This window comes from Leptodactylus fuscus, chromosome 1 (genome assembly GCF_031893055.1).
Source record: "Leptodactylus fuscus isolate aLepFus1 chromosome 1, aLepFus1.hap2, whole genome shotgun sequence".
Lineage (NCBI taxonomy): Eukaryota > Metazoa > Chordata > Amphibia > Anura > Leptodactylidae > Leptodactylus > Leptodactylus fuscus.
The window spans coordinates 253,013,995-253,041,712 of record NC_134265.1 but is presented as its reverse complement, the minus strand read 5'-3'; the positions used below and the strand labels follow the sequence as shown (position 1 = coordinate 253,041,712).

The 27,718-nt window shown below is 41.7% G+C and overlaps 1 protein-coding gene across 5 annotated transcripts in view; it reads left to right on the top strand.

The window, feature by feature from the left end:
- PPP3CA (protein phosphatase 3 catalytic subunit alpha) overlaps window positions 1–27,718 on the top strand; it is a 166,057-nt gene that overhangs the window by 91,260 nt on the left and 47,079 nt on the right. For all 5 annotated transcript variants that reach the window (XM_075285715.1, XM_075285708.1, XM_075285732.1 and 2 more), the window contains exons 3-4: window positions 15,144–15,268; window positions 25,258–25,369. In XM_075285715.1, coding sequence (XP_075141816.1) covers window positions 15,144–15,268; window positions 25,258–25,369 — 237 coding nt within the window. The remainder of the gene's footprint in view (window positions 1–15,143; window positions 15,269–25,257; window positions 25,370–27,718) is intronic.

The window sequence follows — 27,718 nt, the reverse complement described above, 5'->3', positions numbered from 1 at the left end:
CAGAGATTATTGAGCCATTAGGTATTGGTGACGTATATGCTCTATGCACTGGGTATCTTAACACTTCATGACCTCTTTCTGTCACTTTGCAAGTTGCTGTGGTTTGTAAACTCTTCCACTTTTCAGCAATACAACTTATTTCACAAACTTCAATAGTGGCATCCTATTGCAGTACCATTTTGGAATTCAGTGAGCTGTACAGAATGTGCCATATTTTCACCATATGTTTATAAAGGCAGACTACATGGCTAGGTGCTATACATTTGTGGTGTGGGGATGAATGCAGCATCTGAATTCAGTAATACTAACAGATCTATCCAATTACAAGAAGTAGTACTCTTCCATTGTCCCATTCTCAGGAAATGGGACTGCTGCTGTGCAAGTTCCATATACTTGAAAAGAAAGATTCTAATACATACATAGCCAGCTTTTCGTGTTTCTACTCCTTTTGTGGCCACAGTTGGTCACCATGGACTGCAGCATCCATTTTTTAGACTCCCCAGCTAACAGATGTTGATGGCTTATCCTGCGAATTTGCCATAAATGTCTTTGGTCAAAACACCATTTTAAGCTCCAGCACATTTGCAAAATAAGACTCTGGTTCCATCTATGTTAGAGCCTCTCTTGCAGTCTATCAAAAATTCTTGGACATGAGTGCACCATATTACACGGTTTTGTCTGCTAAAACGCCTTACTACTTGGTGGAAACCTGACAGATCACTTTTGCAGGAAAAAGAGCCATTGAGTCTGTTTCCTTTATGAAATAGATCTCACAATTCCAATATTTTGATTGTTCTGCTGTTCTAACAGAACAAAGCAAATACTAGCACAACTGTGAACCCAACCGAACTAATGTTTTTTAGCTTTATTGTTGCCCGTAATATCATAAACCTGAATTGAATAACAATACAAATAAAAGGTTGTGTGGTTTCAGCTAATGCTTTCTTCTAGTTTGCTCTTTAGTCACAATGAATACTTGATAATTGTTTTTCTATAATCTGCATCTCCAGGTTTTCAGCTGTGCTAGCGGTATGGAGTTACTTGACCTAAACAACAAGTCATATCCCTTAAATGCACATAAATGCTGCTTTAACGGGATTCTCTCATTAGAATCCCTTTTTTAACTAACTACACGTCGGAATAGCCTTAAGAAAGGCTATTCTTCTCTTAACTTTCTTTTTCTGATCTGCGCCGCCGTTCCTGAGATTTTTTATTTCTTCCATATGTAAATGAGTTTTCAGATAGCACAGGGGATGTTCCCCTTTGCTCAAACAGCACTGTTCCCCTTTGCTGTCCGAAAACTCTCCATCAATACCTCTGTCTTCTCCCAACCGCCTCTTCACCGGCTGTGCATGTCCATCGACCATTTTCCTGTGGCAGAACGGGCACTTGTGTCTATATTATTGGCAAAGGGTCAATAATATAGGAATACTTCACAAACTTTGAACAATTTTTGCATCATACTTTGCTAAATAAGTCTGTATCTTTAAGTATTTCCTGTGTCTTTACTTCCTATTTGATTGACCTCAGTCCCTATTCTATGCACAGTTTCAGCTTAGGTGAGCTCTATGGAAGGGGAGAAAAAATAGGAGAGACAGAGACATGAGGCCATCTACAGCATTAAATGAGTCTTTTTTTCAAGAGACGTATGGATAAGAATTCTTGCTAACCCAGCTATGTTGTGAAATAAGAACGGTCTATATATATTGCTGATGGCTTTCTGTGTCCTTCATACATGGTGTTGTAATTTTTTTTTTCTGCTACTAATCGCCCCATTGTGACTACACACATTTTACATTTCTCTGAGAGAAAGGGGACGTGCATAATATAAGGCTATATATAATATATAAGGAGCAATCTGATCCCCTCCTTTATACATTACTAGTACTATTGACTTCCTAGCATGTAATTCTTCCACAAGTAACTAGAGATGAGCGAGTACTGTTCGGATCAGCCGATCCGAACAGCACGCACGCATTGAAATGAATGGACGTAGCCGGCGCGCGGGGGGTTAAGCGGCCGGCCGGCGTCAAAGCGGAAGTACCAGGTGTTTCCATTCATTTCAATGCGTGCGTGCTGTTCGGATCGGGTGATCCGAACAGTACTCTCTCATCTCTACAAGTAACTGTAAAAATGGAAATCTATGATCTATCAAATGAGAATTAAGTTCTCCGAAAAGTTAGTGACCTTTTAAGAAGAATGGCTTATCTCCTTCACAAATAAAACTTTTTATACATTTCTTCATTCTTAATCGCAAACAATAATATGATGTTTTTGGTATATCTTATTCTTGGGATATTTTAGTTCATTTTGGTAATTTACATGATGGAAATTCTACAGGCAAAATATATTGTGTGAAAATAAAAATATACACTCACCGGCCACTTTATTAGGTACACCTGTCCAACTGCTCGTTAACACTTAATTTCTAATCAGCCAATCACATGGCGGCAACTCAGTGCATTTAGGCATGTAGACATGGTCAAGACAATCTCCTGCAGTTCAAACCGAGCATCAGTATGGGGAAGAAAGGTGATTTGAGTGCCTTTGAACGTGGCATGGTTGTTGGCGCCAGAAGGGCTGGTCTGAGTATTTCAGAAACTGCTGATCTACTGGGATTTTCACGCACAACCATCTCTAGGGTTTACAGAGAATGGTCCGAAAAAGAAAAAACATCCAGTGAGCGGCAGTTCTGTGGGCGGAAATGTTGTTGATGCCAGAGGTCAGAGGAGAATGGCCAGACTGGTTCGAGCTGATAGAAAGGCAACAGTGACTCAAATAGCCACCCGTTACAACCAAGGTAGCCAGAAGAGCATCTCTGAACGCACAGTACGTCGAACTTTGAGGCAGATGGGCTACAGCAGCAGAAGACCACACCGGGTGCCACTACTTTCAGCTAAGAACAGGAAACTGAGGCTACAATTTGCACAAGCTCATCGAAATTGGACAATTGAAGATTGGAAAAACGTTGCCTGGTCTGATGAGTCTCGATTTCTGCTGCGACATTTGGATGGTAGGGTCAGAATTTGGCGTCAACAACATGAAAGCATGGATCCATCCTGCCTTGTATCAACGGTTCAGGCTGGTGGTGGTGGTGTCATGGTGTGGGGAATATTTTCTTGGCACTCTTTGGGCCCCTTGGTACCAATTGAGCATCGTTGCAATGCCAAAGCCTACCTGAGTATTGTTGCTGACCATGTCCATCCCTTTATGACCACAATGTACCCAACATCTGATGGCTACTTTCAGCAGGATAATGCAATGCCATGTCATAAAGCTGGAATCATCTCAGACTGGTTTCTTGAACATGACAATGAGTTCACTGTACTCCAGTGGCCTCCACAGTCACCAGATCTCAATCCAATCTTTGGGATGTGGTGGAACGGGAGATTCGCATCATGGATGTACAGCCGACAAATCTGCGGCAACTGTGTGATGCCATCATGTCAATATGGACCAAAATCTCTGAGGAATTCTTCCAGCACCTTGTTGAATCTATGCCACGAAGAATTGAGGCAGTTCTGAAGGCAAAAGGGGGTCCAACCCATTACTAGCATGGTGTACCTAATAAAGTGACCGGTGAGTGTATATAATCCATTTTTAGTGTAGTTTACACAAGTTACACTACCACATATACTATATTTGCTTTATACCAGTGACTGTAACTTTTTTAGATTGTGTACAGATTGGAGAGAGAATAGGTGCCTTGCTCCATCGGATCCTGTATGTACAGTAGCTTTGCTCCATTGTCAGTATCAAGGCTGTGGAGTCAGTAGGACAAATCACTACCTCCGACACTGACTCCTGTGTTTTCCAACCACCTGACTGACTACAGCCATGGTCAGTCAGTCAGGCAATGAGGCACACAACGTGACTAATAACACTGTATGGATATTATATCCTCTGGAGAAAGCCTATATGCCGTTGCAGCGCTGTTAATGGAGTTAAAGATCCTGGAGTTAAAGTTGTTTTTCTCAGCAGCAAGATTGCACTGTGGCACAACAAAGGTGTTTTCACTATTCCTCTAACCAGTCCTACAACTGAATATAATTGATTTAGTGACCGTTTTGTTGATGTAGACTCTCTTTAAGCGTAGGTGATATTGGCTTCTATATGCTTAAAGGGGTTTCCTGGGCAAACAAATTATTTTTTTTACAAATAGGTTAGGTAGTGCCATTAATAAGTTAATTAGTGCAACCAAATACCTCTTTAGCAGTGTCTTGAGTGCTTTCTAGGTTTCACAAGGAACTCCTGGCATACTCTGCATTTGTTTACATGGGTAGCTTTCTGTTCTTTTCTCCTACAATTACTATGATACATTTCACTTCAATCAGAGCTGACTCACACTAGCTCCCCTTCTCACTCACTCCCTTTCCTTCTCTCACTCACTCACACCCCTCCCTGTTTCCCTAGCTAGCCTGCCCACTACTAGTCCTTCCCAACTAATGACTCAACCCACCCCCTCACCTCATCATACTTGCCTGTCTTCCTGTCTGGATCTTCTGGGCACGGGAGATTACTTCCTTCTGTGGGGCCGGCTCATATGACCACCCTGGCAATCTAGGTAAATATACATATTTTGCATTTTTCCAGGGATACAGACTTTGTCCCAGTGTAGAAGCTAGGGTCCCACCCCGTATCAATAGGCAAAAGAAGAGCTTCACACAGATGTATGTGCCAACCAATTAAATGTATTTATTGGTAGAGCTTAGTGGAGCTCCACTAAGCTCTACCAATAAATACATTTAATTGGTTGGCACATACATCTGTGTGAAGCTCTTCTTTTGCCTATACATATTTTGCAAGTACGTTAGAAGTTAGGCGCGGGGAGGGATTCTTAGCTTGGTCTAGAAATTGAATTTTATCCCAGACAACCGCTTGAAACACTACATAGCTTTGCTATGTACAAAAGAGCTTCTGCTTGGTTCACAATTGCTCAGAATAGACACATTTTTAATGCTATTTATTTGAGCCGCTAGACCTGTGGCTAGGTTGCAGTAGTAATTCTCAAAAATGCTTCTATATAGCGCTACTGTGAAACTGGCCTCAATCTGTAAGCTTTCTTGTAGACATATGGAAACCCACACATAGTGACTGATGTGAATCTGCTATATCTATCTGTGTGCTATTCTCTCATCTCTGTTCAATGATAACACTCAGAAGACAGCAGGGAGAAGCCTCAATATCTCAACATAGTAGTATTTTGTGAAAAAGCAGATCCTTTCTGCAGGCAGAAACTGAATTCCGTTTTGCACATGATTTTGTCTATTCTGTGTGTCTATGGGAATCTGTTAATTGGATTGTAGGATCTCTGGAGGATTTATATGAATGTCGTTGAAACCTTTTCAATATAGGCAAAGCACAATAAAATCATTATAGATGTACTGTGCCATAGCAAGCTTGTCGCACAGTTCACTGCAATTTAACTGTAGGATTTTACATCTAGCGCTACTGAACTGCAGCTATGTCCTCATTTGACTCCACAATGCATCTGCAGAAAGCTAAACCATCCCTTTCCTTGTCCTGGTTTCCACCGTATAAGCTAGCATATGAAATAAGAATTTGGTTACAAGAAAAGAAATAAAGCAGAGATTGAACAGAGCTGGGAGAATAGAAGCTGAGAAAGCACACAGTGGAAATGAAATCGTATAATGTCTGGTGTGGTAAGGAGGTAGTATAAATGGCTTTCTTTTGTTAACAGCATGAGACATGAGTCTTCTGAATTCTCTGTAAAGGATAAGCATCCACCGATAATCATGCATGTCAATATGGCAAGCTGAAAACACATTTATTTGGCCAAGTCTTTATGTTCTCGAAAATCCAGTGTCAGCCATGTCCAGTTTTTCTCCTGCAGTTTCATCCTTTGCAGTCTGTTTCTTCATCAAAATCGAGGAAATAACTTGACCTCATCTGTATTTGCAATTATAAACACACCTATCGTGATGTATGAGATTGGTGACATAAATTAGGAGATACCTCTGAATAAATATCATAGTAGTTAAGAAATGTGGATGCAATGTCTTCTACGCATACAACACTGCATCTGCTGTATTCACCAAAGTTATTTTATATGTACTAGAACTATAGAAAATTCCATACCAGAGCCAAATTTTAGGCTCTAGGTTAAAAGGCTTTGGTATATGTACTACAGGGGGTCTTCATGTTGTGCTTATCATAAACAGCACAGTGTATGATCATATTTATGAGGAAGACACCAATTTATTTAGAAATTGTGACATTGTCATATGTAAGAGGGCTTTTGATCCCAACCACGAGTCAAGTACGTATGTATATGAGAGGATTTTAAGTAATGGCTTAGGGATTAGTCAACACCTATATAATGTGTATGGCCAGCCTTAGGAATATTTTGGTCCTGTCTGGACACCATCTGGTCTTCTTCACTCTAGTATAAACTCTGAAAGTCCGTTACCATTAGTTGATAGTTACTCTGTGTATGTCCACACTAGAGAATAAGTGGACTTGCGTAGAGCGGTTTGTATAGACTCTACTTTTCTGTTCAGCAATTTAGTTTCAACAATTCAGTATTAGTTTGAACATCTAAGCCATTCCAATAATATCTTTCTTCCAGGGGTATAACCGCTCTGGATAGGTGGTCAATGATAGATCTGTGGTGGTCAAGAAGGAGTATTTGTATGGCCTATGTCATTAACAATGCAGTAGAAATTATATAAAGTTTTTTGTGTTCATATGTTTGCATTTTTAGATCTTTAGAATAGAAAAAAATAACTTGCAGTACCTTTAACAGTTAACAACTATAGTAGATTGTCACACCCTCACATCTGCAGTAATTCTCAAGAATCCTTGAAGTCATTTGTGAGCTGGTAATATTATTATATGTACAGCTATGTGAACTTGTCAGGTTGGTTAAATATATTACCTGACAATATATAAAGATAAATATATATATATATATATATATATATATATATATATATATATATATATATACATACAGTGGGGCAAAAAAGTATTTAGTCAGTCACCAATAGTGCAAGTTCTACCACTTAAAAAGATGAGAGACGTCTGTAATTTACATCATAGGTAGACCTCAACTATGAGAGACAAAATGAGAAAACAAATCCTGAAAATCACATTGTCTGATTTTGTAAGAATTTATTTGCAAATTATGGTGGAAAATAAGTATTTGGTCAGTAACAAAATTTCATCTCAATACTTTGTTATATATCCTTTGTTGGCAATGACAGAGGTCAAACGTTTTCTGTAAGTCTTCACAAGGTTGGCACACACTGTTGTTGGTATGTTGGCCCATTCCTCCATGCAGATCTCCTCTAGAGCAGTGATGTTTTGGGGCTGTCGCTTGGCAATACGGACTTTCAACTCCCTCCAAAGGTTTTCTATAGGGTTGAGATCTGGAGACTGGCTAGGCCACTCCAGGACCTTGAAATGCTTCTTACAAATATATATATCACCACTATTAATCGCTCCACCCTGCTTAGGAGAGACTGTGAATCCTTGCCTTAGACATAATCTGCTCAGTAACATTTTTAGATTTTTTATTCTTTTTCTTTTCTATTTGCCCTATGGTATTCCCTACATCCAGTGTTAGTAAAGTCATCTTGACTACAGCTTGCTGGAAAATCCTGCTTCTCATCAGCAGTGGATTTATTAAAATGTGTGTTCATATTGGTTATCTTTCAGCTGGCTTCAGAAAGCCCTCAACTACTTTGTGAAATGCTTTTTGTGATGAGTCTGCAAGTATTCCAGCGAACGCAGTCCATCACATTAGTTCTCAGAGCGTTTTAAAATGTCATTATCCTCTCCTAATGATGATGTTCAGACACAAAAACTTCTTTCCCATTAAGGTTCGATGTGCATTTTCCATTAGAGCATTTCTCCTCTGCACCTAATAAACATCTCATTGCTGGTCATTAGAAGCTTTTCTCTTTGTTGTGATATCATTGCTGAATGCTTCATTGTTGTAAATGGTCCCACTTATGTGTTGTATCAAAATACAGTAAAGAGCAGAGAGAAATACCATCTTCGTGCCACTGTAAGACGATCGTGAAATCTTATACCAAATCAGCAGTAATAAATTTATGTCCTTAAAAGATTTCCTAACGCTTTTTCCAGAATAAATTGGGTATCTATCAGATATATTCTTTTGCGTTCTCAGGATTTTCATGCGTTTTTTTATTCATCTTTTTATATAGTGTTTTTAGTGAGCCGATAGATAGATAGATAGATAGATAGATAGATAATCTTTAGCCAAGACAATCAAATTCTGAAAGGAAAAAAAGCATATTGTCTTTGCAACAACAATAAATAAAAATCCTCTCCACTTAATTTTTTTTTTAATTTCAGAGTGGTCAAGCTGTTATTTTGGCCACATTTTTTATTTACTTGTATACATAGTTGAAGTTGGTCCCTGCGTTTGTTTTTTGTTAAAAGGCTCCAAATCCCCCTACGGAGAGTTAAGATTGTAAGTTGACTACTTGGCGCCACCACTAGAGGGAGCTATTGCAGTAAGTTCCTAAGCTCCCTCTAGTGGAAGCTGTAGGTAATCAACATATAGTATCTTTTAAAACTGTGCCTTATAAGGACATTTTTGAGATTTGTATGAAAAAGTGATATCCGACTGCTTGTATGTTGCACATTTTGAAAGGGTAATGTATTTCATTAGGGCGATGCATGCCCTGCTAAGAATTCTGGGTAAATAATATGCAAATAAGATGTCATTGGTGAGAAAGAGGAACTTGCTACCACTTCTTATACACAGCAAGACCTCTCACATAGCCAGCCAGCACCCTGCTTCGTACTGATGAGAGGTAACAATCTCAATGTGGATGGGACTGTCTTCCTTTTGGAGGAGTTATTCTGGCATGGCTATTATTTCTAGATTATACCCTTATGTTTCTTTAACACCATAAATTAATCTATAGGGAGCTACCTTCCAAAAGGTAGCACTTATGAGCAAGTTTTCACCTTTTCACTAATGAAGTCTTGTTTGCATATTCCTTACATACAGTTTTCATTACTCTAAATACAGCATGACTTTTTCTATTTAGTACCTTTGTAACAAAACGGTGATTATGAACACAAAAGTTAGGGGGCAGCATTATTTGCTAAACTGATTGCTGAATATGAACCAATTTGTGTCAGTGTTTGATATGTTAAATAATGACATGCTATGGAGAAGTTGTCTATTAACCATATGGCGCTTATATACTACAAGTACAGTAAGGCTCGTTCACACGGGGAAAGAGGGGGCAGATTTTGATGCTGAATCCACCTTAGAATCCACCCCCTCACAATAGAGTTCTTACATTTTTCAGCCGCTCACGGAAAAAAGAAGCGAGCTGTCGTTTCTTCAGGTGGATTCCGTGGCTGATTCAGCCCTGGTGTCCGCCTCGCAGGTCCTGTTAAGCCTCAACATCTGCCATAATGTCACAGGAAGGGTTAAATGTGGTAAAAAAAAACAAACAAACAAACAACAAAACAACTTTTCTATTGTTTCCAATTACAAAATCGACTTTTGATGTAATCCGATATGGCTCATTTTGTGCTGGTATTTACTATAGCTAGAATAAACCATATTGGGGTAAATATGACACTGGATCTAATAGATGGAATTTGGCCTCTACCAAGCAAGTTACTTGAAGCTGTATCCTGTGAGTATAACAGATATAAGAGTAGGTACTGTCTGCAAAAAACACCATAAAATCAAGTGCTAAATATAAAAGCATGTACAATAGCAGAAGCGCAATTTGCCTTTTAGAGCTTCTGTCTCCCTGTGCGAAGGCTTGTCTGCCATCTGCTGCTATGCTGAGCCCAGGACTTTGTGCTATGACAGTAGTTTATATGGTAATGTTGCATTAGAATGAAGCAGTCTGTTCATCATTTGCTCTAGTCTGATTAGCTGGAATTGCATTGTGTAAGATCTCCAGGTGTTTAGTGACGTACAAGAAACATACCTTGACTCTATCTTTTTAATTGTGCGTAGTTTTGCAGAGTTAGAAAGTCAAGCTCAATCGTGAGTTATAGTAATATGCAGCTGATAAAATACATTCATTTTGACTATATTGTAAACCATTCATAGGCACCCAAGACACTTTTACAGTATGTCAGCTCCACATTGAACTCTATTTGCATATGCATAGTTTTATAATGTCTTGCCTCATCACATGTAAAGGGGGTTATCTCACAGTCGTCATTTAGAACAAAAACCAATGGCTGGCTAAGATGGTCACTATGATCCAGCAGATTTATTATGAATTGTGTGCCAGTTTCTAGTGTACAAGCCATTAAAAATTGCAAATTTTAGTCTCTATTCTGTGCCACCCAGAAAAGGGGACATGGCAATGGAGCATAGAGCGCAGGGTAATCTGATCCAGCCCAAAACTCTGAACTTACATAGATGTTCATTGTAGGCACACATAACAGTGGAGCATGCCACATTTGTGAAGAGTCATGCAATTTGTCATAGATGAGGTGCATCCTCTTCCAGTTCAGGGGTTAGTAAGACTACAAGAGTGAAAGCTGTTCGTTGGGATATTACACCGTTTAATGTAATGACTTGAGTGTGACTTTTGACCATTGCTTAAGTTAAATGTGGCACACAAGGTACATTACAAAAAGTGTGGGGCAAAGTTGTTGTTAATAGGGCAAAGTTATCTCCTAGAGGTAACTTACTTACATAACTTATTGTTTGTTGGATTCAGAAATAAGTATGTCTCTTTTAAACCTAACTAGACATTTGGGTGACTTTACACGATAAGCTGTCTTGTGCGTTTAGAATAAGTCGTTTCTGTCCATTAGTTGACTTGTATCTGGCATTTATTTTAGCAATTTTTGCTCTTTTGTCAGCTGAGTTTAAGAGGGAGTAGAGACTAACTGATAGGATGTCTTCCATACCTTGCACACATAAGAAGAGATCCTGCTGTTCTAGACCATTCATACAGCAGCAGTTTAGAGGCCATTATACAGTTGTGCTGGACAGTGTAATTGTAAAGTCAGCACTTCAGTAAGGTAAAACACTTACTAGATGCTGCAGCCATTCCATGCATCTCCCTCCAGCAACTCTGTAAATTGAGAATGAGTGATTAGTGCAGGAGGTAAGAAGGAAGCAAAAAAAGGCACTAGAAAGTGAAAAGGAGCATTTTTCTGTAATAAAATATATTAACATATTTCTTGTTTTTGTCCTTAGCTCCCTCTGGTGGCTGTGGGTCATTTATTAAAATGCTGATTTTCAAATTGATGACCTATCCTAAGATCAAAATGTTCATAGATTTAAATGAGCAAAATTCAATTTGCCTTGAACATTTTCACATATAAAACGATTATATCGCCGTGTTCAGCTCCTCCTACAATGTGTCAAGTTGTTCCTATACTTTTCTTTACTGTGTGTATGTTTGTTATTGTAGATTAAGCTGCTGGTTTGTAGCTGCAGCCAAAGCAAGATAAGTAACATTCCACCTGCAGAAATCCTTGCACATAGTGGGGTGGTACATAGCACCTTTTAACCACATAACTTCCCACACTGAACAGGAACAACCTTGTATGACAGCGACTCATCTGGAAGTTTGAGGAGTTATGCCTTCATCATGCCTTTCTGTTTCTTGGTAGCTGTTCTATATCAAACAAGAGAGTCTGGACACGTTCTTAAAGCTCTTCTTGGGAAATACTTGCTTCCACATATACAGGCTGATGGAAGTTGATCATTTGAAGAACCTAAGCTGCTTATCACAAGGTTCATCAGTTATTTTGATTGTCAGCAAAAAACATGTTTAATCTCTCTTGACAAGCAGCGATAACCTGGTGCACTAGCTTTGGCATTTACTTTACTTGCAGTTGAGAGTCCACCTTAAAAGTTTTTCATGGTATGTTGTACATTTAAACTAGGCAGATGTACTGAAGAATGGGATATTGTATGTACGTTTGTAAGCACGCAAAGGGAATATATGTGTAATTATAACCTTAGAACTGCGGTCTGCAACTTGTGACTCTTAATATATACCCACACTGACCTTAGGAGATGTTTGAGATCACGTCCATACGGGCTTTATGTACTAGGGTTGAGCGATTATGACCTAAATTACAATCACATTTTACTGAGCAATTTTTTTTTTTTTTAATACGACACCATTGAACTTTGGCTTTGGTTATTCACAAATCAGCAATCGTGACTGTATGGTATACGGTTACATATCCTTTAGTCAATGTCCGTGTGAGACAGATTGGGATGTATACAAAATAATTTAAATTGACAGTGAGCAAGTTCATATCCATTAATTGAGCGGATTGCAATTAAGTGTCCAACCTCAATATACACACTTATTTTATCTCAGGTATGCCTAGGTAGGTTTTTCTGTATAGCTCCTAAGATATCATGCTAAAAACCGTACAATATCTTGATTTCATGACATTATTAAACTACAGCCCAAGAGATGCAGAGTAAGCCCTGTCTAAGAGGGAGAATAGGTCATGACAGTTCTCACCAGAATGCAGTTGTGTATTAAACATGAGATGGCTATGTTGAAAGCCCAGTAAATGTGCACATTTCTGCTGCTGTTCTGCCTAATATTCCCTGTGGCCTTTTAAGGGCTTTCAACTCACATAAGGCGGTTTATTGCAGTGTGCTTAGATTTTTGTCTGCATGCACTAATTGTTTTCAGGAGTCACTTGGGGTAGCTGTTATCAAAACACTGAAAGCTTCTTTCACTTACCTTCCGTTGTTGATGACCTAATCTGGTTAATGCGGCAGAGTAAGAAGACTGGTTAAAAAGAGGAAATTCTCTATTAGAATGCTGGAAATATTTGCTTGTGGTGTCTCAGATAGATAGCAATTCTTAGATATTAGACAAAAAGATAAATCATGATTGTCAATTTCTCCTAAACTTTCTGAAGGTGGGACCTACTTTTGGATGAGAATTTGCTGGGGAACCCCCTCCACCATAAGCTGCATTTGAAAAATAAATTCTGACTTCTATTCTATTGTAATCTTCCTCTTATTCTGTGTTTTAGCACCGTATTCTGCTTTTTATTCTATTCAGTGAACAGGAATTTTGTGGCCCCATGCTGACAAAATTTGTGGGCCACCCTCCCCAACATATCTTATCTTGTCTCTACACGGTATAATGCTCCACAGTGTCTCCACACTTTATAATGCTCCAGTGTGTATCCACATGATATAATGCTCTACAGTGTCTCCACACGATATAATGCTCCACAGTGTCTCCACACAATATAATGCTCCAGTGTGTATCCACATGATATAATGCTCTACAGTGTCTCCACACGATATAATGCTCCACAGTGTCTCCACACAATATAATGTTCCACAGTGTCTCCACACTTTATAATGCTCCACAGTGTCTCCACATGATATAATGCTCCACAGTGTTTCCACACGATTTAATGCTCCACAGTGTCTTCACACAATATAATGCTCCACAGTGTCTCCACACTTTATAATGCTGCAGTGTCTCTACACTTTATAATGTTCCACAGTATCTCCACACTTTATAATGCTCCACAGTATCTCCACACGATATAATGCTCCACAGTGTCTCCACACTTTATAATGCTCCACAGTGTCTCCACACTTTATAATGCTCCACAGTGTCTCCACACGATATAATGTTCCACAGTGTCTCCACACGATATAATGTTCCACAGTGTCTCCACACGATATAATGCTCCACAGTGTCTCCACACGATATAATGCTCCACAGTGTCTCCACACGATATAATGCTCCACAGTGTCTCCACAGGATATAATGCTCCACAGTGTCTCCACATGATATAATGCTCCACAGTGTCTCCACAGGATATAATGCTCCACAGTGTCTCCACACGATATAATGCTCCACAGTGTCTCCACACGATATAATGCTCCACAGTGTCTCCACACTTTATAATGCTTCATTGTCTCTACACAGTATAATGCTCCACAGTGTCTCCACACTTTATAATGCTCCACATTGTACCTACTCGGAATAATGCCCCACAGTGTCTCTACACTGTATAATGTTCCACACTGTCTCTACACAGTACAATGCTCCCCATTGTCTCTACACCGTATAATCCTCCACAGTGTCTCTACATGGTATAATGCTCCACAGAAACTTCTTTATCCCTCCTTCCCTACTCATAAACTAATATAGAATGTTAATAATAATAAAGACAGTAGCTCTGCCTGAAAAATGGAGAGAACCTATTTCTTTAGAGGGATTCTACCATTAAAAAAAAATTTTTTTCTAGATAACACGTCGAAATAGACTTTAGAAAGGCTATTCGTCTCCTACCTTTAGAAGTGATTGCCGCCGCGCCGTTCCTTAGAAATACCGTCTTTTACCGGTATGCTAATTAGTTCTCTGGCAGCGATGGGGGCGTCCCCCAGCGCTGGAAATGCGATGAGGGCGTCCCCACTGCTGCTCGAAAACCGGCTCCAGCAACTCCTCCATCTTCTGCTGGATCCTCCCCTTCCTTCTTCGTCTTTTTTCGGCATCACTTCGGACGCCTACGCAGTTGGCTCCTGCCAGTGGGACACTAGTAGAGCCGACTGCGCATGCGCAGCCATAGTTCCGAGGCCGCAATTGCTTGCATGCGCAGTTGGCTCTACTAGTTTCAGAGCCGACAGAAAGAAGGGGAGGATCCAGCAGAAGATAGAGGCGGCGCAGGATCCTGTTCTCGGGCAGCGGTGGGGACGCCCTATCGCATTTTCAGCGCTGAGGCCCGCCCCCATCGCTGCCAGAGAACTAATTTACATACCGGTAAAAACCGGTATTTCTAAGGAACGGCACGGCGGAGATCACATCTAAAGGTAAGAGACGAATAGCCTTTCTAAAGGCTATTCCGACATGTTATCCACAGAAAAAAAGGTTTTTAATGATAGAATCCCTTTAATAATATATATTACAAACATTTTTGTATTAATGTATACTTTTCATTTATACAAAGTTGTTTATAACTGGAAGTATGCATTAATAAAAAGTAATTAACAACGTTTTTTTTGTTTCTTTTTTATTCCTTATATACTATCTTTCCAGCATTCCACCAGTGTCACTGTTGTACATATGTTAGCCTCTTTGTTTTTATTGACTTCAATTGCAATTATACAGTAGCGTGTGCAATAATCAATATATTTTTCTTTTTTTTTCTAGTTTGTGGGGATATCCATGGACAGTTCTTCGACCTGATGAAGTTGTTTGAAGTGGGTGGATCACCTGCCAACACACGTTACCTCTTCTTGGGAGACTACGTTGACAGAGGATACTTTAGCATTGAAGTAATTACGTTATAGTAATAATTTAATATGTTTTGAACCACTTAAAACGAAAAAAACAAGCCAAATAATGCATGTATTTCAATACCTGCCTCTTATTATATGTAACCACAACCAGGTCTCAGAGAGTCACCTACACTCATGAGGAAAAACAAAAAGCTCCTTCTTCTAATTCTATGGTTTTTCGTATCAGGACATATTTAAAAGGATATCAACAGCCAATCAAAAAATGTATGGCAAAGAAAAATTATTATAAAAATATTTAACTTTATTAGTACAGAATAGCAATAAGTCTAATCACAATAAATGGTACACATAAGGTGAAAATACAGCCTAAGGTCACAGAAAACCTGACCAAACTACTTAAACCACACCCCAATGAGAAACTCTGCATGAACAGATGATGGAAAGATACAAATATATAGCACTAGCAGGAGGACCCGGCTTCGCACGGGTATAAAACATTTTATGTTTGTGTAGTGGCCTCTAATCCTACGGCGTGTGGAACTGTGTGTAGACACGCGTATCTAATCCTAAGGCATGTGGTACTGTGTGAAGACACGCGTATCTAATCCTATGGCGTGTACAACTGTGTGCAGACGCGCGTATCTAATCCTCTGGCATGTGGAACTGTAAGCAGATGCATGTATCTAATCCTACGGCATGTGGTACTGTGTGCAGTTGTGCTTATCTAATCCTCTGGTGTGTGGAACTGTGTGCAGATGTGCGTATCCAATCCTCTGGCATGTGATTCTGTGTGCAGACGCATGTATCCAATCCCCCGGCGTATGGTACTGTGTGCAGACGCGCATATCTAATCCTCCAGTATGTGATACTGTGTGAAGATGCGCGTATCTAATACTATGGCATGTGGCACTGTGTGCAGATGTGCGTTTCTAATCCTCTGGCGTGTGGAATCGTGTGCAGATGTACTTATCCAATCCTTTGGCATGTGGTACTGTGTGCAGATGTGTTTATCTAATCCTATGGTGTGTACAACTGTGTGCATACGCACATATTTAATCCTCTGGAGTGTGGAACTGTGTGTACACGCGTGTATCTAATCCTAGGGCATGTGGTACTGTGTGCAGACATGCTTATCTAATCCTCTGGTGTGTGGAACTGTGTACAGATGTGCGTATCCAATTCTTTGGCATGTGGTACTGTGTGCAGACACATGTATCCAATCCCCCGGCATATGGTACTGTGTGCAGACATGCATATCTAATCCTCCGGCGTGTGAAACTGTGCAGACGCGCGTATCTAATACTACGGCATGTGGTACTGTGTGCAGATGTGCGTTTCTAATCCTCTGGCGGTGGTACTGTGTGAAGACATGCGTATCTAATCCTCTGGCGTGTTGAACTGTGTGCAGATGTGTGTAGCTAATCCTCCCCTGTGTGGTATTTTGTGAAGAGGTGTGTATCTAATCCTCCCCCGTGTGGTACTTTGTGCAGACACACGTATCTAATCCTTCAGCGTGTGGAACTGTGTGCAGACGTGCATATCTAACCCTCGGTCATTTGGTACTGTGTGCAGACGCACATATCTAACCCTCGGTCGTGTGGTACTGTGTGCAGACGCACGTATCTAATCCTCCCCTGTATGGTATTGTGTGAAGAGGCACGTATCTAATCCTACGGCGTGTGGAACGATGAGTAGACACACATATCTAATCCTACGGCATGTGGTAATGTGTGCAGACGTGCGTATCTAATCCTCTGGCGTGTGATACTGTCTGCAGATGTGCGTATCTAATCCTCTCCTGTGTGGTACTGTGTGCTGAGACATGTATTTAATTCTCTGGCTTGTGGTACTATGTGCAGAGACATGTATCTAATCCTCCAAAGTGTGATACTGTGTGCAGACATGCGTATCTAATCCTCCCCTGTGTGGTATTGTGTGAAGAGGCACGTATCTAATCCTACAGCGTATGGAACTGTGTGTAGATGCGCGTATCTAATCCTATGGCATGTGGTACTGTGTGCAGACATGTGTATCTAATCCTATGGTGTGGACAACTGTGTGCAGACGCACGTATTTAATCCTCTGGATTGTGGAACTGTGTGTAGACGCGCGTATCTAATCCTACGGCATGTGGTACTGTGTGCAGACGTGCTTATCTTATGCTCTGGTGTGTGGAACTGTGTGCAGATGCGCGTATCCAATCCTTTGGCATGTGGAACCGTGCGCAGGCGCACGTATCTATTCCTTCAGTGTGTGGAACTGTGTGCAGAAGAGCGTATTTAATCCTCTGGTGTGTGGGACTGTGTGCAGACATGTGTATCTAATCCTCTGGCGTGTGATACTGTGTGCTGACGTGTGTATTTAATCCTTCGGCATGTGGAACCGTGCTCAGGCACACGTATTTAATCCTTCAGTGTGTGGAACTGTGTGCAGAAGCGCGTATTTAATCCTCTGGTGAAGGGATAGGGAACCTTCGGCTCTCCAGCTGCTGTAAAACTACAACTCCCAACATGCTCCATTTACTTTGATGGGAGTTCCAAGAACAGCAGAGCAAGTATGCATGCTGGGAGTTGTAGTTTTGCAACAGCTGGAGAGCCGTACGTTCCCTACCCCTGCTCTGGTGTGTGGGACTGTGTGCAGACGCGTGTATCTAATCCTCTGGCATGTGATACTGTGTGCTGATCTGTGTATCTAATGCTCTGATGCGTGTATCTCAGTTTGGATGTTAGTGTTGTATTGTGCTTGTGACCATGTGTATTGCAGTTGGAATATGAGTGAAAGACTTGCAGGTTTGTAATGTCTAGGGGGGGGGCATTGTGTTTGGAATGCTGTATCTCAGCAACGGTACGTCCGAGCGAGTTGGAGTCTTGTCTTAACCCTTCCTGGATACCTGAAGTATCTCTGTACCAAATTTGGTAAAGATTGGTAAAGTCGTTTGGTTTGCAATAGAGAACAGACAGACAGAAATTCATTTTTATAATATTTTTATAATCTAGAGAGATAAAGACATAAATAGGCCACATATAAAGGTAATGTCATAGTGATCCTGTAAATAAGTATATAAAGGCCTAGTAAATGTAATCAACTACAATAGAACAGTCTATGCATGAAGTGAATACCTGAATTCATGTTGTTCAATGAACCAAAGTAAAGCAAACATGCATAGAAGTCGCAAGAAATGGGGTGTAAAAAACGCAACCCCGACGTGCGTTTCACCACACACTGGATTTGTCAGGAAGCCATATTTAAAAGGATATCTGGCCTTTAGAAGGTCTTATAATTAATAAAACACAGCATCAGATGAACAACACATGACAAACTACACCAGATCATTAATTATTTAATAAAAACTATGCCTAAGCAGTGAATGAAAAAAATAGTACAGCCTTTCTGCTTCCAAAGGAAATAAGAGTCAGAATACTAACCAGCTGCCTTTGAGTAATTGATCATCAAAAAATGTGTCCTATAAAAAAAAGCAGAAGTTTTGGCAGTTTCCTGGTCTGAAACATTTAGGTGTATGCTAACACAGCGCCAATAAGGAAAAACATTAGCAATGATCTTAGAGAAACACTTATTTGTGCCCATCAATCTGGAAAGTATTATAAGTAGAGATGAGCGAACAGTGTTCTATCGAACACATGTTCGATCGGATATCAGGGTGTTCGCCATGTTCGAATCGAATCGAACACCGCGTGGTAAAGTGCGCCAAAATTCGATTCCCCTCCCACCTTCCCTGGCCCCTTTTTTGCACCAATAATAGCGCAGGGGAGGTGGGACAGGAACTACGACACTGGGGGCATTGAAAAAAATTGGAAAAAGTCATTGGCTGCCGAAATCAGGTGACCTCCATTTTAGACGAATAGTGGATTTCAAATCCGGGTCATATGAGAATGTGAACTTTGTGACTATGAGACAGGGATAGCTGTACAGTCAGGGATAGCTAGGGATAACCTTTATTTAGGGGGGAATGTTATTAAAAATAACTTTTTGGGGCTCTATCGGGTGTGTAATTGTGATTTTTGTGAGATAAACTTTTTCCCATAGGGATGCATTGGCCAGCGCTGATTGGCCGAATTCCGTACTCTGGCCAATCAGTGCTGGCCAATGCATTCTATTAGCTTGATGAAGCAGAGTGTGCACAAGGGTTCAAGCGCACCCTCGGCTCTGATGTAGCAGAGCTGAGGCTGCACAAGGGTTCAAGCGCACCCTCGGCTCTGATGTAGGAGAGCCGAGGGTGCACTTGAACCCTTGTGCACCCTCGGCTCTGCTACATCAGAGCCGAGGGTGCGCTTGAACCCTTGTGCACACTCTGCTTCATCAAGCTAATAGAATGCATTGGCCAGCGCTGATTGGCCAGAGTACGGAATTCGGCCAATCAGCGCTGGCTCTGCTGGAGGAGGCGGAGTCTAAGATCGCTCCACACCAGTCTCCATTCAGGTCCGACCTTAGACTCCGCCTCCTCCAGCAGAGCCAGCGCTGATTGGCCGAATTCCGTACTCTGGCCAATCAGCACTGGCTAATGCATTGTATTGGCGTGATGAAGCAGTGCTGAATGTGTGTGCTTAGCACACACATTCAGCTCTACTTCATCGGGCTAATAGAATGCATTGGCCAATCAGCGCTGGCCAATGCATTCTATTAGCGTGAACTGAGTTTGCACAGGGGTTCTAGTGCACCCTCGGCTCTGCTACATCAGATTGCTACATCTGATGTAGCAGTGCCGAGTGTGCATCAGATGTGTAGTTGAGCAAAACTGACTCAGCACTGCTAAGTCTCTGCATTCGCATAGGAATGCATTGGCCAGCCTTCGGCCAATCAGCGCTGGCTCTGCCGGAGGAGGCGGAGTCTAAGGTCGGACCTGAATGGAGACTGGTGTGGAGCGATCTTAGACTCCGCCTCCTCCAGCAGAGCCAGCGCTGATTGGTCGAGTTCCGTACTCTGGCCAATCAGCACTGGCCAATGCATTTCTATGGGGAAAAGTTAGCTTGCGAAAATCGCAAACTGACAGGGATTTCCATGAAATAAAGTGACTTTTATGCCCCCAGACATGCTTCCCCTGCTGTCCCAGTGTCATTCCAGGGTGTTGGTATCATTTCCTGGGGTGTCATAGTGGACTTGGTGACCCTCCAGACACGAATTTGGGTTTCCCCCTTAACGAGTTTATGTTCCCCATAGACTATAATGGGGTTCGAAACCCATTCGAACACTCGAACAGTGAGCGGCTGTTCGAATCGAATTTCGAACCTCGAACATTTTAGTGTTCGCTCATCTCTAATTATAAGGCCTTTTCTGTTGCTTTACAGTACAAAAGATTATTCACAAGTGTACAATATTCAAGACAGCTGACTTTTTATCTTTTTTTTATACTGAACCCGACAGGGTTTGGGGTTTCTGTACCCGAATCTGCTTGAAAAATGCAAAGTGAAAAGTCCTTCAAGCAGAGATTTTATCTCCAAATTTTCCACATTTTTTTGGGTGTAAACCCTGTTGACTCCATTATTGGTAACTGCTTTTTAAGCGGATTGAGTTTTCTGTTTTTCGAGTCCCCAAGCAGACCCAAGGAACGTAAACCAGAATGTTTTGGAGACCACAACTTAGATGTGAACCTAGCCTTTATACTTGTTTCCCTTTTTTATATATATATATTTTTTAATCAATTTATTGTATTTTTATCCAGTTTTTGAAAATTGTTCACCTATCAGTGTATACACTTTTGCATATATATATATATATATATATATATATATATATATATATACACACACACACACACACACACTCCTTCTCAGTGAATGTATGTGCAGCATGAATGTGCATTGTTCTTGCCATTGTATGATGAACATAAATGTACATTTTTGTACACACCTTCTATTATGCACTTGAACAAATAAAGATGATATTAAGATAAATAAGTAATGCTAGTGTTAATTAATAGAGATGAGCGAACAGTGTTCTATCGAACACATGTTCGATCGGATATCAGGGTGTTCGCCATGTTCGAATCGAATCGAACACCACGTGGTAAAGTGCGCCAAAATTCGATTCCCCTCCCACCTTCCCTGGCGCCTTTTTTGCACCAATAACAGCGCAGGGGAGGTGGGACAGGAACTACGACACTGGGGGCATTGAAAAAAATTGGAAAAAGTCATTGGCTGCCGAAATCAGGTGACCTCCATTTTAGACGAATAGTGGATTTCAAATCCGGGTCATATGAGAATGTGAACTTTGTGACTATGAGACAGGGATAGCTGTACAGGCAGGGATAGCTAGGGATAACCTTTATTTAGGGGGGAATGTTATTAAAAATAACTTTTTGGGGCTCTATCGGGTGTGTAATTATGATTTTTGTGAGATAAACTTTTTCCCATAGGGATGCATTGGCCAGCGCTGATTGGCCAGAGTACGGAATTCGGCCAATCAGCGCTGGCCAATGCACTCTATTAGCTTGATGAAGCAGAGTGTGCACAAGGGTTCAAGCGCACCCTCGGCTCTGATGTAGCAGAGCCGAGGCTGCACAAGGGTTCAAGCGCACCCTCGGCTCTGATGTAGGAGAGCCGAGGGTGCACTTGAACCCTTGTGCACCCTCAGCTCTGCTACATCAGAGCCGAGGGTGCGCTTGAACCCTTGTGCACACTCTGCTTCATCAAGCTAATAGAATGCATTGGCCAGCGCTGATTGGCCAATGTATTCTATTAGCCTGATGAAGTAGAGCTGAATGTGTGTGCTAAGCACACACATTCAGCTCTACTTCATCGGGCTAATAGAATGCATTGGCCAGCGCTGATTGGCCAGAGTACGGAACTCGACCAATCAGCGCTGGCTCTGCTGGAGGAGGCGGAGTCTAAGATCGCTCCACACCAGTCTCCATTCAGGTCCGACCTTAGACTCCGCCTCCTCCGGCAGAGCCAGCGCTGATTGGCCGAAGGCTGGCCAATGCATTCCTATGCGAATGCAGACTTAGCAGTGCTGAGTCAGTTTTGCTCAACTACACATCTGATGCACACTCGGCACTGCTACATCAGATGTAGCAATCTGATGTAGCAGAGCCGAGGGTGCACTAGAACCCCTGTGCAAACTCAGTTCACGCTAATAGAATGCATTGGCCAGCGCTGATTGACCAATGCATTCTATTAGACCGATGAAGTAGAGCTGAATGTGTGTGCTAAGCACACACATTCAGCACTGCTTCATCACGCCAATACAATGCATTAGCCAGTGCTGATTGGCCAGAGTACGGAATTCGGCCAATCAGCGCTGGCTCTGCTGGAGGAGGCGGAGTCTAAGGTCGGACCTGAATGGAGACTGGTGTGGAGCGATCTTAGACTCCGCCTCCTCCAGCAGAGCCAGCGCTGATTGGTCGAGTTCCGTACTCTGGCCAATCAGCGCTGGCCAATGCATTCTATTAGCCCGATGAAGTAGAGCTGAATGTGTGTGCTTAGCACACACATTCAGCTCTACTTCATCAGGCTAATAGAATACATTGGCCAATCAGCGCTGGCCAATGCATTCTATTAGCTTGATGAAGCATCAGAGCCGAGGGTGCGCTTGAACCCTTGTGCAGCCTCGGCTCTGCTACATCAGAGCCGAGGGTGCGCTTGAACCCTTGTGCACACTCTGCTTCATCAAGCTAATAGAATGCATTGGCCAGCACTGATTGGCCAGAGTACGGAATTCGGCCAATCAGCGCTGGCCAATGCATTCTATTAGCCCGATGAAGTAGAGCTGAATGTGTGTGCTAAGCACACACATTCAGCACTGCTTCATCACGCCAATACAATGCATTAGCCAGTGCTGATTGGCCAGAGTACGGAATTCGGCCAATCAGCGCTGGCTCTGCTGGAGGAGGCGGAGTCTAAGATCGCTCCACACCAGTCTCCATTCAGGTCCGACCTTAGACTCCGCCTCCTCCAGCAGAGCCAGCGCTGATTGGCCGAATTCCGTACTCTGGCCAATCAGCACTGGCTAATGCATTGTATTGGCGTGATGAAGCAGTGCTGAATGTGTGTGCGCTTAGCACACACATTCAGCTCTACTTCATCGGGCTAATAGAATGCATTGGCCAATCAGCGCTGGCCAATGCATTCTATTAGCGTGAACTGAGTTTGCACAGGGGTTCTAGTGCACCCTCGGCTCCGCTACATCAGATTGCTACATCTGATGTAGCAGTGCCGAGTGTGCATCAGATGTGTAGTTGAGCAAAACTGACTCAGCACTGCTAAGTCTGCATTCGCATAGGAATGCATTGGCCAGCCTTCGGCCAATCAGCGCTGGCTCTGCCGGAGGAGGCGGAGTCTAAGGTCGGACCTGAATGGAGACTGGTGTGGAGCGATCTTAGACTCCGCCTCCTCCAGCAGAGCCAGCGCTGATTGGCCGAATTCCGTACTCTGGCCAATCAGCACTGGCTAATGCATTGTATTGGCATGATGAAGCAGTGCTGAATGTGTGTGCTTAGCACACACATTCAGCTCTACTTCATCGGGCTAATAGAATGCATTGGCCAATCAGCGCTGGCCAATGCATTCTATTAGCGTGAACTGAGTTTGCACAGGGGTTCTAGTGCACCCTCGGCTCCGCTACATCAGATTGCTACATCTGATGTAGCAGTGCCGAGTGTGCATCAGATGTGTAGTTGAGCAAAACTGACTCAGCACTGCTAAGTCTGCATTCGCATAGGAATGCATTGGCCAGCCTTCGGCCAATCAGCGCTGGCTCTGCCAGAGGAGGCGGAGTCTAAGGTCGGACCTGAATGGAGACTGGTGTGGAGCGATCTTAGACTCCGCCTCCTCCAGCAGAGCCAGCGCTGATTGGCCGAATTCCGTACTCTGGCCAATCAGCACTGGCTAATGCATTGTATTGGCGTGATGAAGCAGTGCTGAATGTGTGTGCTTAGCACACACATTCAGCTCTACTTCATCGGGCTAATAGAATGCATTGGCCAGCGCTGATTGGCCGAATTCCGTACTCTGGCCAATCAGCACTGGCTAATGCATTGTATTGGCGTGATGAAGCAGTGCTGAATGTGTGTGCTTAGCACACACATTCAGCTCTACTTCATCGGGCTAATAGAATGCATTGGCCAATCAGCGCTGGCCAATGCATTCTATTAGCGTGAACTGAGTTTGCACAGGGGTTCTAGTGCACCCTCGGCTCTGCTACATCAGATTGCTACATCTGATGTAGCAGTGCCGAGTGTGCATCAGATGTGTAGTTGAGCAAAACTGACTCAGCACTGCTAAGTCTGCATTCGCATAGGAATGCATTGGCCAGCCTTCGGCCAATCAGCGCTGGCTCTGCCGGAGGAGGCGGAGTCTAAGGTCGGACCTGAATGGAGACTGGTGTGGAGCGATCTTAGACTCCGCCTCCTCCAGCAGAGCCAGCGCTGATTGGTCGAGTTCCGTACTCTGGCCAATCAGCACTGGCCAATGCATTTCTATGGGGAAAAGTTAGCTTGCGAAAATCGCAAACTGACAGGGATTTCCATGAAATAAAGTGACTTTTATGCCCCCAGACATGCTTCCCCTGCTGTCCCAGTGTCATTCCAGGGTGTTGGTATCATTTCCTGGGGTGTCATAGTGGACTTGGTGACCCTCCAGACACGAATTTGGGTTTCCCCCTTAACGAGTTTATGTTCCCCATAGACTATAATGGGGTTCGAAACCCATTCGAACACTCGAACAGTGAGCGGCTGTTCGAATCGAATTTCGAACCTCGAACATTTTAGTGTTCGCTCATCTCTATTAATTAACCTAGTGTACAAGTCTGAGTTGTGTGGGTTTTTTTTTTTTTTTTTTTTTTTTTTTTTAAAGCATTACTGATTTGTAGTAATTCTAAATACTGCATAAATAAAGTTTTTCCACTATGCACTATTTTATATATTTTGCTGGCTGCTCTCAGAAACAAACAGCAGTTTACCTCCACTTCTTTGTCAGATAAGTCACTTTATAGTGTAGCTGTAACTGAGCTGTCCACAGTTGCTTCTTCAGCTATTATTCACTGAATTTTTTATTTTTTTGTTTTTCTTTCAGTGTGTGTTGTACTTGTGGGCCTTGAAAATTCTATATCCCAAAACTCTGTTTTTACTCCGTGGGAATCATGAATGTAGACATCTAACAGAGTATTTTACCTTCAAGCAAGAATGTAAGTATACCGCATAGTAATAAGTTATCACTTGTTGACCCATTTCAATATTGGATAAAGGAGGAGTTACATTGCACATTGGAGTTATGTTTTCTTACTTTGTTGCTTGTCTGTTGAAGGCTATGTTCACATCACACACAGTCAGTATGGTGAACTTTCTGCCACAGTTAACTTCCATGTGTGTAATATGATCAGTTTAACAAATATTTATTTTTATTATTATGACATGGTATATCAGATATGACTTTTGCCCATAGGAAACTATTTTAGACACTTCTGCGATGTCATAGGTACATGTGAAAAGATCACATGTACCTGGTTTTTGTCCACATTCTGCTTCTAGGACCATTGAGCTCTGTAGAACACTTAAAGGGGCTCTATCATTGGGAAAAGCACATACCTGCATAGGCTTTAGAAAGGCTATTCCACGCCTACCTTTAGTATGTAAATTGCCTCAATGACTTTTGAATGAGCCTGTTTTTATTCATATGCTAATTAGCTTCCAGCCAGCACAGGAAGTTCCCAGCAGCACTCGTCTCTGCTATTATCTCTTATGTGTGTGCAAACAGTAAGCTGAGTTATCAGCAGCAGCACAGGCTACATAGGAAAGAATAGGCAGAGGGTGCATGATGAGACTTCCGGGGTGCACCGAGAGCCTAATTGACCTAAGCACATGAATAAAAACTGGCTTATTCAAAATCCACTGAGGTGATTTACATACAAAAGGTATGTGTGGAATAGCCTTTCTAAGGCTATGCAGGGATGTGCTTAGTTAAAAATGACTTTTCCCCCTCTGATTTCCTTCCGTTTAGCTCGTATTAAAGATGTTAGATGCTTGGAATTCCTCACGGCTTCTCTAAACAATACAGTTGAGAAGTTTTGAGCGGTTTGGGCACCCTGGGACTTGTATTGTGCTACCCGTGGTCTCTGATTCCCTTCCTTCCTCCTCCTTGTGTCTCCCTGTCTTTGTCTCTTGTCAATTTTTCCTTTTTGCATCGGTTCTTATTGCAACTTTGGTTTGGTTTTGTTGATCTAATATGTGTTTTATCCTCCATTTCCGGCTCTGGCAGTAATCTTTACCCTGGTTTGTTTGTTTACTGTTAATTTGAAAATTTCATTAAAAATCAGGGTTTTTAATGATAGAGCCCCCTTTAAACCACATTGACTAAGGGAGTCAGACTGTCCATCTGTACTTGACTTGAAAAGGTTGAGAATCCCTAATCTAGAGTATATGTCCTGGGTGTCTTTTTTGTTTAATCATATTTTATTGAGTTTTTACAATTTCAAATATACGAGAGATGAGCAACTAGAGGAGTTCACTGGAACACGAAAACAAGAACAGTATATGCAAGATACAGCAAGGATGTTGAATAGTGTATTTTGCTTGTTATAGGCATGGGCTAAGCAACGGATGACTTAACTAAGTTACGTATAGGACCGTCCAAACTATGTAGACACTTTGAAAACCAGCTGTCGAGTCCAATCTACATATAGAACCTAGATCAGCTTATATCAAGTCCTGGGTGTCTGATAGTTGTTGACTTTGATTCCAGGACACCCAGCTATCAGGAGAACGGTGTTCCCCTTCTCTCTCATTAATACTCCACCTTGTAGTTTGTGAGTTTCTGACCTTTTATGTAGTCTGTTTTGGAATAATTCACATAGGTCAAGTGACCACCATTCTGGTGATATGTCCTGATCCTAGTGATAATGTGCCTTGCCTTTTGTACTCATCTGCCCTGCTATCAGAAAATCCATAAACCTTAACAACTTAATCTATGAGCAGATGCTTGCGAGCGGCATAGACTGCCATTGCCTGGTTGTGCACCCCTGATCTATATGAAGTGATCATCCATGTTTGTCTCTTGGTGAATAGACTTGTCTTTCTTGAGCATTACATTTCTCTGTTGGACTTTGTATAGGACAGGCATGTAAAATGTGTTTAATATCAGATTGTTTTAGATAATATATTAGTGTGTTTTTTCTCCACTTAAAAACCAAAAAAAACTTACTGATTTTTGCAGTGGAGTTATTTTTGACACAAATGTATGACGTGTGATTTGATTGGTTGTCATAGGAGTCCAAATTTCTGTGGGATTGAACAGGCAAACACGATATATCTACCTAGATAGATTTTGCTTTTTTTTTTTTTTTTGATAAATGGATTGAAGGGAAAGTGACATGATATATCATTACACTACACTAATAAGTAAAGATTTACCAAATGTTAATTATAAGAACAGACACCAAGATATTATCAGTATATTTATTTTCTTTTTTACTACTTACATGATTTTTCCATAAATAGCCTTGTTTTTCACATAATTTTTGTGACTGTTTAATATTGGT